Below are 20,214 nucleotides of genomic sequence, written 5' to 3'. Positions count from 1 at the left end.
AATTAACTTTAAGTGCACATATAATACATAAGCACATCCCTCTTGTAAAAATATACTGGAAACTTTTCAGAAAGAACTGGAGTCCCTATATCCATAAGCCCTAATCAAAGATACTCCCCTGGAGTAACCACTGTTACCAGTTTATGTCCTTCCAGAAGGGCATAAATGTGTTCACATAGAAAACTGATATAGGATTGAGTTTTCGAGTATGTGGAGATATCATGATATATAAATATATAGCTGCCATTTGCATACATTATTTTGCAGTTTGCATTTTCACAAGCAGTTTACTTTTTCAAATTGTGCAGTATGGAATCGTGGTGGCCACACACAGTGGGTCTATAAACCATCTCCACCACTTCCTGTAGAGCAACTCTGCTGTAGGTATTTTATGTATTGGACATTTGGGCAAAATTTTGTTTAAAAATCAAAATCTGCTTACAGAAAAAAAATTGCAAACTTTTTTTTTTTTTTTTTGCATTCTGCCTCTATTGCCTTATAAAAGAAAAACAGAAAAATGAAAGTGCAGATACTAATGTTATGATGCATCCATCTCATGCACTTAAATAAAGCTGAGAGGAAGATGGAGATCACCAGGCGTGGCCACAGGGGTGAACATTTAGCTTCAGCCGGATGCTTGTTGGACTTCAGCCAAGACAATTGTGTTTTGAGTAAAGAGAAAAAAATTAAAGAACATGTACAAAGTGCAGATTGTAACTTGGGGTGTAACCTGATGGTGTGTCTTACTTTAGGTATGTTCTGGATGATCAGTACACAAGCTCGTCTGGTGCTAAATTTCCTGTGAAGTGGTGTCCACCTGAAGTGTTTAATTACAGCCGCTTTAGCAGCAAGTCAGATGTCTGGTCATTTGGTAAGACCCGTTTCCTTGTTTCCTCAAGACTGCTCTGAGGAGGAAGAGGCTGGCTATTTCATTTGGTAATCTTTTTCCTTCTTCAGGTGTTTTAATGTGGGAAGTATTCACTGAAGGCAGAATGCCCTTTGAGAAAAATACCAACTACGAAGTGGTAACCATGGTTACTCGCGGACACCGACTCTACCAGCCAAAGCTGGCATCCAAATACGTGTATGAGGTGATGCTGAGGTGTTGGCAGGAGGTATAAATATTTTTGTGCTTTCATTTGGAGTCTCTAAAACATTTAGGGATCTGGGCTTAGTAGATAGATAATGTACAGTTTTTGTAGCCTTAGTGAGATGGTGCATGTTTCATGGTGATTTTTTAAACTCTAGGTAGAAAGTCAGTCCTATCAGCTCTGTTCTGGATGATGGGAAGAAGAATGTGAAGTGGAAAATGCTAATAATTAACTTAGTAAATTCAGGCTCCTTCCCACACCCAAGTGGGAATCCTGCCACAGTCACCTTAGTTAGGGACTCAGGGAATAAGCCTGGAGAAGTAGCTCTTTTCCTTTCAGTGGATTTCCTGTAGGGTTGAAGTACAGTCCCTCTTTTTAACCTGAGAAGGTTTCTTTTTCTAAACCCAACTTCCCCAAGTCTCTTTTCTCACAGTCTTTGGAAGTTTTCCTTCCCCACATGTTGAAGTGTCACCTCATAGAAGAGATTAGACACAGGAATGACTTTTGAAAGATAATAATGATGTTAGCTCATATATATTGAGTGCTAGGTACTGTAGTAAGTGCTTTACATTTTTAAAAATCTGATTTAATTCACAAAATAACCCTTTGAGGTATAAGTACTTTTACTGTCATCACTCTGTAGATGAGAGGAACATGGCTCATGGAGTTGACAATGGCCCAAGACCAGTTAGCTGCTGAGCAGCTGGGGCCTGTCTGCCTCCAAAGCCTGTGCTCTCAGTCATTTGCCATAACCTCTCCCAAGAGCGATGGGATGAGCAGTGGCCTTCTGGGCAGGAAGTGGTGGTAGGGAGGCAGGAATAAACATGGTGTGTTTATGAGTGTGGAGATTGGTTTGACTTAGAGCACAGGGTCCATGTGAGGTTTTTTGTTAGAAATGAAATTGGTAAGTAGGGGTGAGGGAGGGGTACATTATAGAGGGCATTCCAAGTTAGCAAGACTTGATTTAGCAGGCAACCAGGAACTCTATTAAGTTCTTGAATAGGGATGTGAAAGCAGTATTTCAGGAAGACTAATCTAGCAGCTGTACATGCAGGATGGATTAGGGTAGAGACAGACTCATTTAGAGATTCCTGCACGTTCCAGTTCACAGTATTGTGTGCCTGACTTTAGCACGCCACATTATGTGAGTTTGAGCAATGAGAAATTATTTTTGGAATGGAGTCTGGAACCCACAGATTCTCATTGATTTGTAATTGTAGAAGCCGGAGGGAAGACCTTCCTTTGAAGATTTGCTGCGCACGATTGATGAACTAGTCGAGTGTGAAGAAACTTTTGGAAGATAAGTGGTAATATGACCAGTGGCTCCCAGATTCCAAAGCACAAAGAAGAAATGGCACTTTGTGGCTGATTTTTAATTTATTTAGCACCTGGATGTGTGGAATGTTTTACTTCTAAAATGGAAACACCTAAAAGCATTTGCTTCCAGACCAACTGTAGCCCTAAGATGATGACTGAATTTTCCAGATTGTGGAAATACTGCCTTAGGGATCATGATTAAGAGCATTCACTTTTGTTCATTCCACAGGCTCTGGAGTGCCCACTGTGCACCAGGCTCCAGAATCCAGGGTTTGCCCTTTTTAGGGGTGTACACAGGGCCTGGTTAGCTGGTGCCAGTGAAAGGTCAGGGTGTTTGGAAAGGGGAAGGACATGAGAACCATGTTCCAGTGACTCCTCTCCTCACTCTGCCTTCTGCAGTAATCTGGCTCTAGGGCTTATCTGGAACATGGGTTCTGGGTGAATCAGGATCCCACCGCAGATAAATATCTATTTTTTGTTTTGAAAGCATCTGTGTTTTCAAGACTGATTTAGTATTACATTGAAATATATTTGTATGCTGTATATCTTGTAAATATATATAATATATAAAGTTATATATTTATAAGAAACATGAGTTGTCTTTTAATTGAAACTTCCAATTCTGTAATGTCTGAACTGACCTTCTTAGGACCAGAAACTGTGTCTTACTACTGTCCTTTGCTTTTCCCCTGGGGATCAAATATTCCCTGCTGAAGAGTAAGAATCCTGGGCCCTTCTATTGCTAATGCCCCCTCTTTGCTCTGATGATGTATTGGGGATGCCTGTCCAGCTTAAAACCTCCAAGAGTGCATGTGTTTAGACTAAGTGAACTTGCCCTTGTTGTCCACAGCTAATTGGAATTAGGTGGAAAATTGATGTCGGGGAAATCAATAAGGTTTTAAGTCTCAAGAATCCACTTCAGGGCTCAGATGCTACATATCATTAGAGTGCTGGGTCCTGGGGCAGAAGGATCAGGTGATGTTCTCAACAAAGTCTGCCCTACTGCAAGTAAGACCAAAGAGCAAGCTCAAGTTATGGCAGAGCACAAGCTGTGATCATACAGAGGAAGCTGCTGGACAAAAAGGACAAGGAAACAGATGCTCAGGTAAAGCAGAGACCAGAATCCAGAGAAGAAGAGAGAGTCGTGTGGTGAGCAGCCTCCCCGTGTTGTCCAGGAGGCCTGCTTGGACTTGGTTCCTAGATCCACAAGATTGTCTGTTACATACCCTACTGTGAGTTTGTGGGTTTCTGACTTTTCCTTATGAGCCCCAGGGAAAAGAAATATAGTTTTCAACATCAACAGCAGAGACCATTTATGGTCCAACATATTATTTTTGGTTTTGAACTTCCTTCAGGGAGTTCCCAGCTCCTCTGAGGTCTGCTGTGGCCTCTCCTGTGTGCTCTCTCCTGTGTGCAGTGTGAATTCACTGTGATCCGGGAGGGCCGGTCTGCAGTCTGTGCACCAGGTTCCCTATCTGCTGAAGGCTATGGTACAGTGGAAAAAAATAAAATTTTTGCCCCAACTCTTGCCACAATCTGTTTGCTACATTTCTCATTAGCTTCCTGTTTAATTGTACTCCCATCCCCAAAACATACACACCCTTTAACTCAAGTGAAGACCATTCAAGAAGTTTGTCATAAGCGCACTATGTTGTATATCATTGGCTTACTTTTCTCCCTCCTTCCTCACCTCCACCCCTCCCCTTTTCACCCCATTCTTTCCTTTTTACCTTGAGGAGCTGTGTTAGATGCTGGGTGGTGGTGAAGATAATGAAGGAGAAGGTATACCTTCTGCCCTAACAGTCATGTATAATTTTGCTGGGAAAACAAGATAGCTGATAACTGGCAATGTTTGGAAACATTTTCTTCAAAAATCTTTAATTTAAAGTCACAAAAAAGTATTTTTTTTTTAAGTGTTTATATGAAGGCATAGCTATGGCAAAAGGTGAAGTAAAAATAGAAGAATCAGCCTAGAAAACTAAAGGGATCTTAATTTACAAGGCAGGAAATTGGAAAGGAAATGTGAATATTCTGTGTCTTTATTAAAGTTGTTCCCTTAAATTGTTACTTTTTGGTTATGTTCTCCAATGGAGTAAGTGAAACTCTCAAGTGGATTTTTTATTGTTGATATTGCTTTTGTATTTTGGGCCATGCTCCAGTCACCTTTTAGTTGTATTATTAGATTGGTTTTTCTCCCCCACATAATCAAGTTTCCTAAGAAAGTCCCAGAAATGTCAATACCGAGTGGGAAAAGAAAGAACATTCTAGACTCTGTACTCAAAAACCTACAATCTAATTCTGCTTCTACGACTAATTGTGTGGTCTTGGGCAAGTCCCTAATCCTATCTGTGCCTCCATTTCCTCTTCTGTTGAAGGAGGGCAATTTGCCTTGATGATTTTTAAGGTCCCTTCTACCCTAAAATGTGATTTTTAAAAAATGTTTATTGCCAGAGTCATCCAGGGTCATTTGGGAACGAGGAACTAACAGCAGCCATCCTGGAGCTCTAGATACGCTTTTTTGAGCTTTCTTTTATAGGCCACTAGGTTGTCATTCACACATTTCTCTGAGGTTTCAGAACAGGAAAATAGGTGGGGTTAACTTTGCCCATAAGAAACGCCTTGGGTGAGCTATGATTTCGGTTGAAAGACGTGAGTGTTTTTGTGCCTTGAGCACTGCTGAAGAACTGAAGACTTGTTTTGTGTACTCTCTGCCGAAGTGCAGCCATGATTCTTTCCACCTGTAAGTAAGATGGGCTTTGCCATTTATTTTCAGTTGGGTGTGTTACTTATTCTTGAAAAAGGAAGTTGTTTTTCCTGAGGCACAGGCTTTGTGAAATTTTGAAGATAATTTCCCCAGATGTTGTGACAGCATTATTTAAATAACGTTTTGTGGTAATGTAGTTGCTTTTTGGTGACCATTCAGCATTGAGAACACAAAAGAATACAAACAAAAACAGTTTTGTTTGTTAAATCTATTTGTGTGTGTAGAAATGCAATCAATTTGAAAACTGATTTTAGAGTGATATTTTATAGTGTTACGTCAGGTTACCATCTATAAAATAGTGACTCCCTTTTTTGCCCACTTCCCAACAAGATATTGTAAACAAACAGGTTGAGAATTACAGGTGCCATATGAAGTTAATTTTTCAGATACTTTGGAATACTATTTAGCTCCATGTGCAATTTTAGTTCTCAGAGGTAAGGGCTTTATCATGAAAATAATTCAAAAATAGGGAAGGAAAATACTGTCAAATACTGTCTTTTAATTTTATTTCTGCATGACTGTGGAACCAAGTTTCAACAAAGCTGTCATACCAGTTCAAAGCAATCAAAGGTCAGCTAACAAAGACAACTTTTTCCATTTATGATTTTTAGGTGGCATTAGGAAAAATTGATTGTAATTTAAAAAATGTTATCTGTTTAAACCGCCTCAGAGAACCTGACACTTGGTAGAATTTGTGAAAAGTAAACAAAGTTATTCCAGTTGTGTTGACCTGGATATAATTTACAACCTTGATCCTGTCATAGATAAAAACAGTTTTAAAAATAGAGGCCTAGCAAAACAAAGCAGAAAAAATTAAACCCAGCAACCTGTGCACTCCCTCCAGCTGAGCAGTGCCTTCATAAGAACCTTTAAATATTAAAAGCTATGCTGAGCATCTGTTCTTCATTTCCCCTGAGGTCAGAACTAGAGAAAAGCTTGTAAATTATAACAGGAAGGATTCAGTTATATATAAAATGAATAATTGTGAGGGTTTTGATAAAGAGTAGATTACCCAAATGATTAAATAAGAAACTACTTATTGGAGGAGATATTTTGAGGATCATTCTTTCTGTCATGGAAAAGGATGGATTTGATGAAATCTCACTGTCCCTTCCAGTTTCTAATACTTTGATTTGATGGCAAGAATCACCTGTTTTCTTTTGTTGTAATTTGCAGCTAGACATGGCTCCATTTTCTTCTGTGTTAAACAATGAGTGTTTACTGTTGATGAGTAGAAGTTCCAGCAATATTATCAAGGTGAATTACTGCTAATCAAAAATGTGCATACATGTTTGGCAGTCCAGAGATATTTGCCAAACACATTTGTTGTTTTAAGGACTGGCAAGTTGAAACTATGAATCCAGGAATATCTTAAAAATGAATTTATATTTTACTTGTCACAAGAGTATATGTATATACTTGATAAATAAGAAAACATATATGTAAAACATATTCCTAGTTTGTCAAGCTACAGAGAGCCTATAGATTCAGGGACCTCTTGAAATATCCATTTGCTCTCCTCACCACCCCCCTCCACCCCCCCACCTTGCCATAGAAGTCTGGGGTTCATGGGCTGTGGTAGGGCAGGAAGGTGGGCTATTGATCATGCTAGATGCGGGGTAAAGCCTGAGTGGAGTATAAGGGCACTACTCCATTGAGGTTCAGTTTGTGAAACTTTATTATTATTGTGTTTTCACCAACTAACAGTTGCCCTGAGAACAGACCCTGCCCAGTGGAGCTACTGGACAGAGCCCAGATAGGGGAGTTGAGGGTTAGAAAAGTTCACTTTTTCTTCCCCTCCACTCCATTTTCACCTAATTTCTCCAGCTTTTTCTTCTCTTTCCAGTTTGTAACATAGAAGGAAGAAAAATAATTTATATGAGTGGTTCTTACATCTTAGTGTGCATAAGGCATGCCTGGGATGCTGTTAAAATGCTGATTTTTTTGTTCTCCATAATTTGATCTGGGATGAGGTTCTGCCATTTTACTGTTGATCACACTACCTTCCTAGGGTCACTCTGTTTTCAAAGCCTTTCTTCTTCTTTATTGTATTTGATTCCTACGCATTTGATCCCTGATGCTAGGTTAATTGGACGATATCTTCTATTACTAATATGAAGGGAAGGAGGGTAGCCTCTAAGATATGCCCCATGACCTCCTGGAGCAATTCATGCCCTTGTGCCATTCACACTTCTGTGCCCTCTTTCTTCTTGCATATGAACTGGTTCTAGTAACTCACTTCCCACAATAGGACATGACAAAAGTGATGGAATGTCACCTCTGAGATGAGGTTACAAAAAGAGGTGCGCCCTCTCTCTGGGTTCACCAGCTGCCATGTCCCGAAGACACTCAGGCAGCCCATGGAGCACCATGTGATGAGGATCCAAGTCCCTAAGACCTGCCAGCAGCCTCATGTGTGAGCTTGCAGGTGAATTTTCCAGCTCCAGGCGAACCTGAGTATGCACACAGCCCAGCATGACTTCAACTTCATGGGACACCTTGAACCAGAGACACTCAGCTTGGCCGTGCCTAGACTCTGACCCACAGCAACTATGAGATAATAAATGTTTTAAACTGCCAAGTGTTGGGATAATTTGTTATATAACAATACAATAACTAATTCAATGGCAAAAGCAGGGAGGCCCACGGACCAAAAACAAACATGGCCACTTTCACAACCATTTTGCCTTAGGCTGGAGCTGATCCCCTTTCTCAAAATTAGACTCAATGCAGACTAACATGTGTCTTTGATTTTGTCTTTAAGTCATTTCACTTACCCCCAACCCCCCACCCCCCACAACTGCCTAAAGTCTGTAGTAATAGTGATGACTGCAGCCACCATTTGTAACCACCGCTGTTAGGCCCACCTGCCCCTGCATCATCCAGCCACCCCGTGAGCACAGCTTCCGGCCCAGCGCCAGCGGTACCAGCAGGTCCTGTGGCCAAGCACTTCTTTGCATCGCAGGCTGGGCTGTCCATGGCCAGATGTCTTGGGTGTGTTATCTCTGAGCTTGTCATGAACTCTGAGCTCACAGAGAACAGTGTTCTAGGAAATACTCTGAGATCTGGGAGAGGGGAGAATTGTGTGCAAGAAGACTGCGAAGTCTAGCTCACATCAGCTCATTAAGGGGAAGAAATGAAATTCCTGCATAAAACAAACAAAATCTTCAGGATGCTGGAAAAAAGTTTTGAGTAACTTTCCTTTCTGTACCCTCTTAATGCCGGGAACACTGCTTCTCCTGGTTGCCTGGCAAAATCTCAGAATAAAGGATAATCTTCTGAATGGAATAAAATTGTCTATGAGAAAGTCAACGTATCACCTTTTCTTTTTTCCTCCTGGGTGTGGGTTCTTGATTTAGCATCTGGGAAGTCTTTTTTAATGACCTGTCAGAGGGAGAAATCTATGTGAAAGAAAAACTAGCTAATGTGTCATTCCTTCCAGATAATCTGGGTTAACTCAACTAAAATGTGCCTGTTTTGAAAAGCCCTTAAGAAATGGATCTAGTTGTAGGAAGTTATGGCTGGGGAATGAGGAATTTTGGCCTTTCTATACATTTCTAGAAAAAAACAAGGCACATTGTAGCCAACCTATAGAATTGGCTTTATCATCCTAGAGTCATTTTTTCCAAACCACAAGTTTTCGTGTCTTTCCAACTCCCCGTGGTCTTTTATCTGCAAATGCAACACAGCCCATACCCGAGAATCCTTGTTTTAAAACCAGAACCTGCTGCAGTTGCATTGGGAGACAGGCCGGTCTTTGACTCAAGGCAGCTTTTCATGCTTTCAGATAAAAATCACCAGCCTTCTGCCAGTTATTATGACCTGATTCAGTAGGAGTGAATTTCACTTGAGGCGTTGATTCAAAATCAGTCTCAGAATTGGAATGCCAAAGGATGAACGCGAGATTACACGGATGTAAACCTCAAAACATTAGACGTGGAGGGCACAACACCAACTTTGCTTCCCAGACAGTCAGCAGCTTTTCATCTATTTCATTTATTCGCTGTGCTGAAAGGTGACTTAGGAACTGCCCTGGGAAATGGTGCTCACTTCTTACATTTGCTCCCTTCCAGCGCCCCCTGGTGGAAACACGTTCCGAAACAGAGCCCTGTAGTTGCCGCGAACCCCTGGAGGTGAGGGAATGCTAATAAGCCTTACCCAGATTAGAGAAGGGGAGGAGAGACTTTCCAGGACAGAACACACATACCAGACAAAACCTAGAGGGTCCACCGCCTAACCCATGAGAGACGTGCCGGCTCCTAAAGGTCACAGGGATTACATCGGGATACAATGCCCTTTTCCTGATTTGCTGACACACGGCATATAATTAAAGATATTTGCTGATGGATAAGAAGCAGAACAGCATGGATTTATGTCTTGGGAAAGGAGGCTCCGGCTCCTTCCTGAGATAATCCTCAACCCCTGAAGATCACCACATGTCTTTCCAGCAGGCAAATAGTCATTGCCCATCTCTGGGGTATTCTAGTCTTTCTGGCAGAGGCTGTTAATATGCATGAACTTCTGCCTAAACTGGGGACTTTTCAAAGGAGCAAATGAGCTTTCTCTGCAGGTTAATCAGCAAAACTCAGCAAAATGATTCAGGAATTTTCTACTGTAATCACAGCATGCATGTGGAAGGCAGCTGTTTACTTACTCACATGGAAGACCTGTGATGCTGTAAACTGAAAATGGTCAGGAATCAAATAATGATTGATATTTGCTTTGGAATGAGTTTTGGTCCAATATCTATAAATAAACCTATCTAGTGCCTTGGAAAATCATGTCAAACAAGGAGCACCAGGGAGCTGTTAGACTCTCATGGTTTGTCTTTTATTTACTCAACAATTATTTGTTGGGCACCAACGTTTTGCAAACAACTGTGCTGGGAAGGAGGGGTGCACCAGTAAATTAGGCAGACGTCGGCCTCCCTGTTCACAGCTGCTAACTGCTCTTTAGAAGAAAACCTTATGATTAAAGTACCGGCAAGTTAGGTCCGTACTTTTGTATTTGACGGCAATTTTCTTTGCTAGTGAGTCAAGAAGAATGACAAGTATTTTTGAAAAGGCTTCCTCCTAAATCCCAGGCTGCAGAAGAGGGTAAAGGTAATCAAGGGGAATGTCAATGGGCTTTAATCCACTCTGCTTAAATATGTCAGGTGTGTAGCTACGTATTGTTGTGTGGGAGCTGGAGAAAGCCTTTCCTAGACCCCAGATATCATTCCGGCCTGCTGACTGATAGCAATTTCACTTTCGAAGTTCTATGTATGTTCGTTTCTTGTTCTTAGGAAATATACATGGGCATGTTAAGTGTTCAAGAAGCATGATATATACAACCTACTCTCAAATGTTTAGAAAATAGATAAAATAGATGATAGATAGATAGATAGATAGATAGATAGATAGATAGATAGCATGATACAGCAAATGTGGTAAAATGTTAAAAGTTGGTGAATCTGGGTTCCCAGGTGAGTGTATGTTGGAGTTCTCTGTATGGGTTTTATATTATTTTTGAAACTGTCCTGTAAGTTTGAAATTATTTCAAAATAAAAAATTAATTTTTTTAAATAAAGCTTTATGTATTTAACAATTCAAGGTGCCATCCTTAAACATGTAAATGCCTCTAGAAGAAGTTCCATGGTACAACATGTTTACAGTTACATCAGCCATTTACACCTTACAGAGAGTAAGTTTCAGAATCTCTCCTGAGCTTTTTTCTCTGGAGAGAAAGCTCACCAGAGCACCAAATGGAGGGAACATTTATCTATTTTCAGGGCTCAGAATAGAGTGGGGCTAACGATCAGCCTTGGCTTACTTTGCCTTTTCTCCTGTTTTGTCTTCAGAGGGAAAACCACATCTTCTGCCTGTATCCTGTGTGTTCTCAGTAAAGACTTGCTGAATGAATGATATGGAACTGAGTGAGGAAAAAGGTTGGAGAGTAACTGAGTAACCGATATGTTCTAGGTGCTTTGCCTCTGCTATTTATTTCGTCTTCTCACCCACAAGGATAGTTTTATGCTTATGCCTGTATTCTCAGGCAAACTCCCTGGCCTTGAATTCTAGCTCAGCTGCTTTTCAACCATGTGACTTTGGACAAATTACTGAACCTCTCTGACTCAGTTTCTTCATTTGTAAAATGGGGATGAAAATAGGACCTCTTCAATGTTGATATCTCTAAGGATCTTAGTTTGGTGCCTGGCATATGGTAAACACATTGTTGGTAGAGGTGGGGAACTGCCTTTTTAGGAGATGGGTATTATTACCTGCATTTTACACAAGAGGTGCCTGAGGATCATGTTTTGCTAAAAGATGATGGAGAAGTGATTTGATTCCAGGTCTAACACCAAAGCCTGCTTGACCTCCAGGCTGATCTAATACAGAAAAAAAATCTTTTTGAACCCAAGAAAGTTTTTAACCATTTTATTTAGCATCTGATGGTTTGCCTCTTGATCTTGGATGTCTTTTTTTTTTTAACATACCTGGAACAAAAGGTTAGATTTATGACCTACCACAAGTGTTAGCTAAAGCCCCGGAAGCTCAGCTTTCTTCAGCTTTGCAGTTCCTTCTAATTAAAAGGTCATGGTCAACCTAGCTTTCTCTGTGGCCAGCATAGAGCTCTGAGACACCACATGATAGAACAAGTAACTGAAAAGTAGAACCCAGATGTAATTTGAAGGTGTCGATATTGGTGAGGTCTTAATTAACAGCTGTCTACTGAGTTCTTGCTAGGTGCTAGCCACAAAGGCTTGATGCCATGGAGAAAACAAGGAAGTATAAAATGCAGTCCCTGAAATCGAAGAGCTTACAAGCTTCCTCAGTGGTTCTCAACTGGGAGTAATTTTGCCCCCAGGGGACATTTGGCAGTGTTGGAAATATTTTTGGGGTGGGGAAGGGCTAGTATTGGTATCTAGTGGTTAGAGGACAGGGATGCTGCTCAACATCCAACAATACTCAGCATAGCCCCCACTCAATAAAGAATTATCTGGTTCAAAATGTCAACAGGGCCAATTTTATGAAACCCTTCAAGAGATGAAGTCTATAACAAAGAAACTTGAACGAGCTTCTAAGGTGGTACCTAATTAAATACCACAGGGCAGGACAGATCACAAGTGCTTGGGGAGCCTAAAAGAAGAAGAGATGGAGTGGCTTTCAATGGGTGGGGAAGTTCTTTTCAAACCAGGGGCAGAAATGTGTAAAGTGTCTCTAAGAATAGAGCCAATGGGATAAGCTGGTACAATAGGAATTGGTGACAATAAAAGTGGGGGTGAGGTAGGCGAGATTACAGAAGGCCTTGAAAATAAGGGACCTTGCTGCCATCTGTTTCAGGGAGTCTTTTTAGATGCTGAACATGAAGAGCATGTTCAGAGTTTTAGGGAAATGAGTACATAGAATGAATTGAAGGGGAGAGGAGAGCTCAGAGGCAGGGAATTTGGCCAGTTCATTCAGTCACTGAGTAAATGGACTGCATAAAGGTTAGGGGCAAAGACTCTGGGTCAGACTGCCTGGGCTCAAAACGTGACACTTTGCTCACTAGCTCTTTGACTCTTGGCAAGGAAGAACCTCTCTGTGGTTCAGATACCTCATCTGTACAATGGCACCTACTTTATAGGGTTGTTGCTATGATTAAATGAATTAATGCAGAAATACAAGTGTGAGCTAATGGGGGCTTGGATTAGCTGATGGCAGTAGGGATGAGTAAAAAGCCAAACAATCTGAACAGATTGATTACAGATTGGATACAAAGGATGGGGCTCAGGAAGAATCCAAGATCTCTGTGGTGAACTCATACACAGACATGGGAAAAATGGAAAGGGGAGCCAATGGAATAGTTGTCTTGGGGGAGATGATGATTCTGGTTGGGGAAAAGGTAAGATAGTAGCTGAACTAGGGAAATGAAAAGCCTTTGCTTCTGTCACTAAAAATCATGTACCTGTAAAAAGTTATCAGTCCTAGAACAGGAACATAACTCTCTAACCTTAGACCTACCAATTTAAACTGATGAATCTTAGTTCTGAAATATTTCCAGCATACAAAAAATATAGAGAATGAGATAACACACAGTGATAATAAAGAGTAAAGTGAGCACTATAAGCACTTCTTGTCTTTGATAAATATTAAATGGTTTTAATTATATTAAAACACGAAGCCATAGATGCTCATAGCTCACCTGCTAGACTGTCTTACAAAGGTTTCTAGGCTGAGCACAGAGTTTTCTCTACTTTGGCCTGTGGCCAACTTGTTCTCCTTCTTCAGTGCCTGATAAGACTCCCTACTACATCAGCACTCAAGATCGTATTTTCCCTTATTTCAAGCATTTCCATAGTCTAATCTTATCTTCCCATTCATGTTGTTCACTGCTTCCCATTGCACCTGCTGGTTCTGTTTCCAGACATTGCTTGCATAACTTGTATAACCCAATAGGACTGAATCAAGACAGGTGGGTGCTCTGAGCAAGCTGATAACTTGGTGCCCCTTCAAACCAATTCATTTAAATATTTGTTATTCACTCAACAAATATTTGTTGTTGAGCATGTATTATGTGTCAAAACTGTTGTAGTCTCTTGGGATATAACTGTGAACAAAACAGATGAAGATCCCTGTTTACATTCTAGTGTGACAGACAGACAATAAAAACATGATAAATAAATAAATTGCATAGTATGTTAGGAGGTGAGACATACGAAAAAAAAGTAGAGCAAAGTAAGGAATCCCCGAGTAAGGGAGTACAGATGGCAGTAATAATTGATTAGGTTACTTTTCATTGAGAAATTGATATTTGAGCAAAGACTTGAATAAAATGAGGGAGTTAAGTATATATATACTTGGAAACAGTGCCCTAGGCAAAACAAAAGACATGAACCTAAGGTGCAGGTCTGACATGCCCAAAGCTGCCAGGAGGGCAGTGTGGTTGGAGTGGAGTCAGTAAGAGAGAGAGTATTGGACGGAGAGAAGACAAGAGGTAGGAGGAAGTCAGATCACAGAGGGTTTTATAGGCTATTGTAAGAAATTTCCCTTTAACTCTGAGTGAAATGAGGTTTTGAGACAAAGAGTAATATGATCTGACATAGGTTTTAAATTAACTACTCTGGCTACTGTGCTGACAGAAAACTATAGAGAGACAAGGGTAGAAGCAGGTAGAAGTTAGGAGGCTACTGCTGTAATGGAGATGAGATGATGGTGGCTTGGACCAGGGTAGTACCAGAAAAGATGAGGAAAAGCGGTGACTCTGTGCATGTGTGTGTGTGTACATATATATAACTTTTTATTGTAGCAACATATATACAACTGATAAGGAGCAGCCACTGTGGTAGGAGGAAAACCAAGGGGACAGAGCATCAAATGCTGCTGAGAAGCTGAGTAAAATGAGCACATAGAATGACCGCTGGATTTAGCTGTGTGGAGGTCACTGTGACCCTAAGAACAGTTTGGGGGAGGTGGTAGAGACAAAAGCCTGACTGGAATGGGTTAAGAGAGAATGGGAGGAGAGGAATTGGACACAGCAAGTAAAGACAACTCCTTTGAAAGAATTTACTATAAAGGAGAGCAAGATTGATAGAGAAAGTGAGATCAGGAGTAGTTTGCTTTATTTTGTTTTGATTTTAATACGTGAAGTGTAGCAGTTTATTTGTATGCTGATATGAATGATCCAGTAGAGAGAGAAAAAAAATGATGATATAGGAGAGAGTATTTTAAAAATTATGCATTTGAATACCTGTAAGTGGGGCTTAGGCACAGGATATTGCCACAATCTACACCATAATCGAATCCACTTCACCCCTACCTTAACCTACATTTGTCTTTGCATCCTCTGGCCTGAATAGATATAATCTATGTGGGGCTCTAAAACAACACTGGAGTAAATTAAGAATGTCAATTAGAATCACTCCCTCCAAAGGAGACGGAGCACTCAAAGTACTAATGTACCATCTTTATGAGGAGGATGTTTTTGGCAATTTGCTCCTGAAGACGCTACCCAATGAAAGTTGACAATTAGAAGAAACTGAAATCCTAAAACTGAATAATATGTGATGTAGTGCAGATTGTTGGGAATCAGCAATTTATCTTATTTCTGTCTTCAGAAATAAACCTTGCAATGGATTTGGAAAATGGGTAGTTTCTGTGTGCTGGAAGTTTCTGTGGGAATGGCGATGAGAGCAAAGCTGAGTCCTTGCCTGGATCTCCAGGTGACAGATGAGTTTACCAATGGACCACCAGTCTGTCCCAAGACTGAGCAATGGTAATGTCTGAATCAGGGAAGGGCAAGGACTTAATAATACATGAATCTAGGTTTGGGCTTATAGGAACAGAAAAGAACTAATATGTATTGATTGCTGTGCTGGGTATTTTCTATTCACCCCATCAGATCAGCTCTTTATTCTTCTGCATCTTACTCTACCCTGAAAGGATGACTTGCAAGGGATTAATATATGGTAACCAGCCACCAAGATGGCCCAGCAATCCCCGTCTCTTGGCATTCATTCTTCTCTGCCCTGGTTTCTATTTGGAAAGGTAATCTATAATGATTAGTTCAACATGCTCCCAAGCCCTCTGAATTCTGGTTGGATTAAGCCCATGGGGAGTCCCAGAAGAAAATTGTAATGAGGTGCCTTGAGCTAGATGTGTTCCTCAAGAGGATTTGATCACTTCTCTCAAAGTGGCCTCTGCTCTACAGGACTTTCTCTCTCCTTCCGAGTCCTTTCGGCCCTAGGGTTGGTGACAGCTCCACTATTGCTAGCCTGTTTCCTGCACATCCCTTGTGGTTTCCTTACATCCTAGCTACACTTTTGTAATTAGTCCCTTTCTAAATAAGCTCCTTGTAAATTATTCTAATTTGAGTATGTCATGTATTATTTGGGACTCCAAATAATAGTTATTGGTATTGCAAGTAGTTCTATAAAACAGATTCCAAATTGGATCTGGATTTATTTGTCATATATTTAGGAGAATAGGGATAACCTTTTTGCTGGGGGAAGTAACTCAATACCAGTTACTCAAATTATCAGTGGTGGTGGCTTGTGTTGAAATGCAAATGGAGGGCAAGATGCTAGCTGTATGGAGTCATTGGCAAGACCCGAAATAAGGATTGCAGCACAAACACCCAGGAATTTAAGAGTAACGTCTTGACCCTGTGCTGATAACTATTTTCCATTTGAAAAGTGGCTCCTGGCTTGCTACTGGTAGAGAATAAGTGCTTGACCTTTGATCATGAAATATCCATGTGACCTAAACTGCATCCCATGAGCTGAGTGTGATCTGATTCACTGAACCATAAAGCTGGAATGCAAAGCAGTAATCCATCATATAAAAGAAGTGTTATATACAAAGTGGGCCCCAGAAGATACAGAAGGCACAAGAAAGTTTCATGGGAAGATGACATTCACATAGAAGCTCTTTCTGCATCCCCTTTCAACCCACTCCACTGGCCACATGCGGGTTTCCCATCAGCTGACAGAGGAAGAAGTAGCTCAGGCCTGGTCCTAATTTAAGTGTGTCTTCTGATTCCAGGTGGGATCCTGACTTTTCTATGATCCATGATCCAGGGACTTTAAATATGGTACCATATTTAATGTTCACAACAATCCTATAATAATAATAGGTATTACTGACTGCCCTCTTACTGTATACCTGATATTGTTCTAGGAGTTTTACATGAATCAATTCAATTAATCCTCACAACAACCTTACCTGGTAAGTATCCTATTATTCCCATTTTACAGATGAGGAAACTGAAGCACAGACAGTTAAGCAACTTTTCCAAAGTCACAAAACTAGAGATTAACCTCTACCCTGTAAGGCTTCTCAAAGGGCTAGGTCTTATTACTTCATTTTTTCAGGTGGAAAAACTGAGACTCGGAGAAGTAAAGGGACTTATCCAAAATAGAGTCAACCACATAGCTGACAAATCATCTAATTTAAATCAAACAAGGATCAAGCTTGACAATAAAAGTGTAAGCATGACCTAGATTTACTAATTCTTTCTTTCTTTAGACATTCAGGTTATATTTGGACTTAAGTCATAAAAACGCTGAGAGCCAAAAAATTATATCATTTGTTTTTTGAAAAGAAATGTGATGGACCTAATTCAAAATCCTCACCAACAGATTTCCTAGGAGAATATTGTTTTTGGAACTATATTCTTTGGCATATTTGTTAGCTGACATTAGCCCTGATCAAGGTGAAAAAGAATGTAGTGGTCATTCGTCTTCACAGACTGAGGAAATGCATAAACCAGACCTGGGGAGAAGAGCCTGAGAAGGGAAACCACATTGGCTGGGGTGCCAGTAACTCATTTTTGTTTTAGTGACGATTCTTCATCTTCTACTAGTTAAAGAGGGTACGGTCAAGAGTTTTCACATGCTATATAATAATTCACATCACACTGCCCTTAGGGACTTCCTCTTTTGGAATAGCTCCACCAGCCTCATGTATCTGATGCTATGGACTCATGGCTTTCTAACAGCTGAGAATGATCTGCTTTTCAGATAATACCATTCAGTCGATTTTCTGTTGCTGCTGCTGCTGTTCAGTGCAGAAACGGTAAGTCCACTTTCAAGGGTTATCTATCAAATTTCCCCTTTGTGTGTGCCGTTCCCTCTGCCTGGGAAATTCTTCATGCGTTTTCTCTCTGTTGAATACCCATCCATTAAAGGAAGAGGTATCATATGTCAGGTCTTCTGTGATTCTTCCTTGATCATCTTGGAATTAATTCCTTCTTCCATTGTGTTTCCACAGCACATGACTTTGTTCTCTTGTTAGTAATTATTTTATGTGTATCATTTATATGTCTGTGTTGCACTCCAATGGTTACCTTTAAGGGCAAGGATCCTGTCTTACTCATCTGAGTATCTCCCCCAAACTATCAGTGTGTCTTACACTTTGGTGCCCAATATATCATGATCGTATAGGATGAAATTCATGGCACCATGATAATAGTAATAGGTAACTCTTAATAGGATCTTCCTACATGTCAGACACTGTGCTAAGAGATTTATGTTTATCAACTCATGTAACTCTCAAAACAACCTATGGTTTTGTTGGTTTGTTTTATGATCACTATTTTACGGAAGAGGAAACTGAGGCTTAGAGAGTTTACACTGCTTCCCAAGGCTACAGTATGAGTTAGTGGCCCTGGGATTCAAAGTCATATTCTTAAGCACTACACTATGTCTACTTACAACAATAGATACCATTAAATGAGGTGACTCATGTAATATAATAAGGAAGGTGCTTGACAGTGCAATTCAGTAATTAAGTACATTCATCATAGTGATTATAATTGTATGCCCCTGCTATTCACCAGACTGTGTACTGGGCATGTGATACGTTTCCTCAATTTTATTTCATAACAACTCTATATGGGCTTAGTACCTCTAGTTCCCAGATAAGTAAAATTACGTTCTTAGAGCTAGTCAGTTGCCCAAGGAAATGGAGTTACGAAACCTTCTAAATAACAAAGTAGTTGGAAAGAGGCCTTAGTTTTTCTGCTAATTTTGTGATAATCTGGTGGATTTATAGACAGCCTTGATACAAATATTCATATGTGATATGATTTGTTTTCAATATCAGACAAGTAAGAACACAAATAAGCCTGAGCAAAGATGAAGAACTTTCTGAAAAATACCCTCAGCATCCTAGGCCATGGTTCAGCGAGTTGCCAAGTAAGAAGCAAGTGAGTATCACTTTGATGGGGGAGAAGGGCAGGAAAAGGTTGTTTCTTTGGGGTCTATGCTCTGTGAAGTAATGTTTGTGGCCATGCTCAGAACCTAGTACCATGTTTGGCACATAATAAATGCTCAATAACTATTTAGTGAATAAATGTTCTAGAAGAAAGTGAAAGAGGGAAAAAATACCAGTTAAAATAGCCTCCTCTGCTATAATCAAAGGCAGAACTTAAAACTGGAAAAAGAATGGGGAAAAAACCCATTTTGAAGCCAGGGTTAGTTTCATTTCAGGGTTGAGAATGACTTCCTAGGATGTGTGATAAAACCAAACACAAGCTCATGGCAGATGAAATGGAAGGACTGTTTTTATTCTGTCACGAGAAAAGTCCTTAAAACAAAGCAAAAGTGTTGAGGAGTAAATCATCTTTTAAGAATTGTGACATAAAAAAAATCAATGCAATGCTGCCAAGAGCACAGATGAGATAAAAAATTTACAAATGGTGACTGTGTTGCTTGCTCCAAAACTGTTTGATTTCTAGTTAGTCATTTCCTACTTTATCTCACCCTGCCTTCAGCCTTGGTGCTGCTAGATGAGAGAAGTGATGCAGCAGGCAAATATACTACATCCTATTCTTTTTAAATAAAAGTTACTAAAATGAGAGTAAAACAACTCACTCCTTGGTTTCTACAGCACAACAGGAGCTGGGGGCAGCCATCAAAACGCAAGCCACTGCCTCCCCTCCCACCCTCTGAGGTTGCTGAAGAGAAGATCCGAGTCAAGGCACTTTATGACTTTCTGCCCAGAGAACCCTGTAACTTAATGTTAAAGAGAGCAGAAGAATATCTGATATTGGAGAAGTATAATCCTCACTGGTGGAAGGCAAGGGACCGTTTGGGGTAAGACCAGTGTCTCACTCCTTATCAAATTCCTACTTTCTTTTTTTCTTCACATTTGTTACACAATTTTGAAAACTGAGTGAAAAGTTTCACTCGCTTCTGTGTACTTTTTAAAAACTTTTAATTTTAGTAATATATCTATATATGCAACTCAAATTTCCCGTTTTATCCACTTTCGAGTGTACAGTTCAGTAATATTAATTACCTTCACAGTATTACCAATATCCATTACCCCAAAATTTTCAGCACCTCAAAAAGAAACTCTGCACCCATTCAGCAATAGCTCCCTCTTCTCCTCCCTGCCTCATCCCCAGCCCCTGATGTCCTGTGAAGTTTGCTTCTTCTAAGCATTTCATATACGCAAGATCATGTAATATTTGTCTTTTTATGTCTGGTTTATTTCACTCAACATGTCTTCAGGGTTTATCCATGTTGTAGCATGCATCAGAACATCATCCCTTTTATGGCTGAATAATATTCCATTCTGT

General features: G+C 40.3%; 2 protein-coding genes across 8 annotated transcripts in view; both read left to right on the top strand.

The window, feature by feature from the left end:
* The window catches only part of TEC (tec protein tyrosine kinase), a 121,598-nt gene extending 117,597 nt beyond the window's left edge, over positions 1–4,001 (top strand). For all 3 annotated transcript variants that reach the window (XM_037829755.1, XM_037829756.1, XM_037829754.1), the window contains exons 17-19: positions 753–871; positions 958–1,115; positions 2,312–4,001. In XM_037829755.1, coding sequence (XP_037685683.1) covers positions 753–871; positions 958–1,115; positions 2,312–2,395 — 361 coding nt within the window. In that variant the 3' untranslated portion in view covers positions 2,396–4,001. The remainder of the gene's footprint in view (positions 1–752; positions 872–957; positions 1,116–2,311) is intronic.
* A 1,055-nt stretch (positions 4,002–5,056) lies between these two features.
* The window catches only part of TXK (TXK tyrosine kinase), a 79,773-nt gene continuing 64,615 nt past the window's right edge, over positions 5,057–20,214 (top strand). For 2 of the 5 annotated variants that reach the window (XM_037829753.1, XM_037829749.1), the window contains exons 1-5: positions 5,057–5,148; positions 11,012–11,098; positions 17,651–17,705; positions 18,735–18,837; positions 19,521–19,726. In XM_037829753.1, the coding sequence (XP_037685681.1) occupies positions 11,068–11,098; positions 17,651–17,705; positions 18,735–18,837; positions 19,521–19,726 (395 nt within the window). In that variant the 5' untranslated portion in view covers positions 5,057–5,148; positions 11,012–11,067. Of the gene's footprint in view, positions 5,149–11,011; positions 11,099–17,144; positions 17,706–18,734; positions 18,838–19,520; positions 19,727–20,214 lie in introns of those variants that run through there. The other 3 variants (XM_037829750.1, XM_037829752.1, XM_037829751.1) reach the window with 3 other exon arrangements.

Source organism: Choloepus didactylus, chromosome 3 (genome assembly GCF_015220235.1).
Source record: "Choloepus didactylus isolate mChoDid1 chromosome 3, mChoDid1.pri, whole genome shotgun sequence".
Taxonomy (NCBI): Eukaryota; Metazoa; Chordata; class Mammalia; order Pilosa; family Megalonychidae; genus Choloepus; species Choloepus didactylus.
Note: the sequence above shows the minus strand (reverse complement) of the source record. Positions and strands in the feature narration are given on the sequence as shown.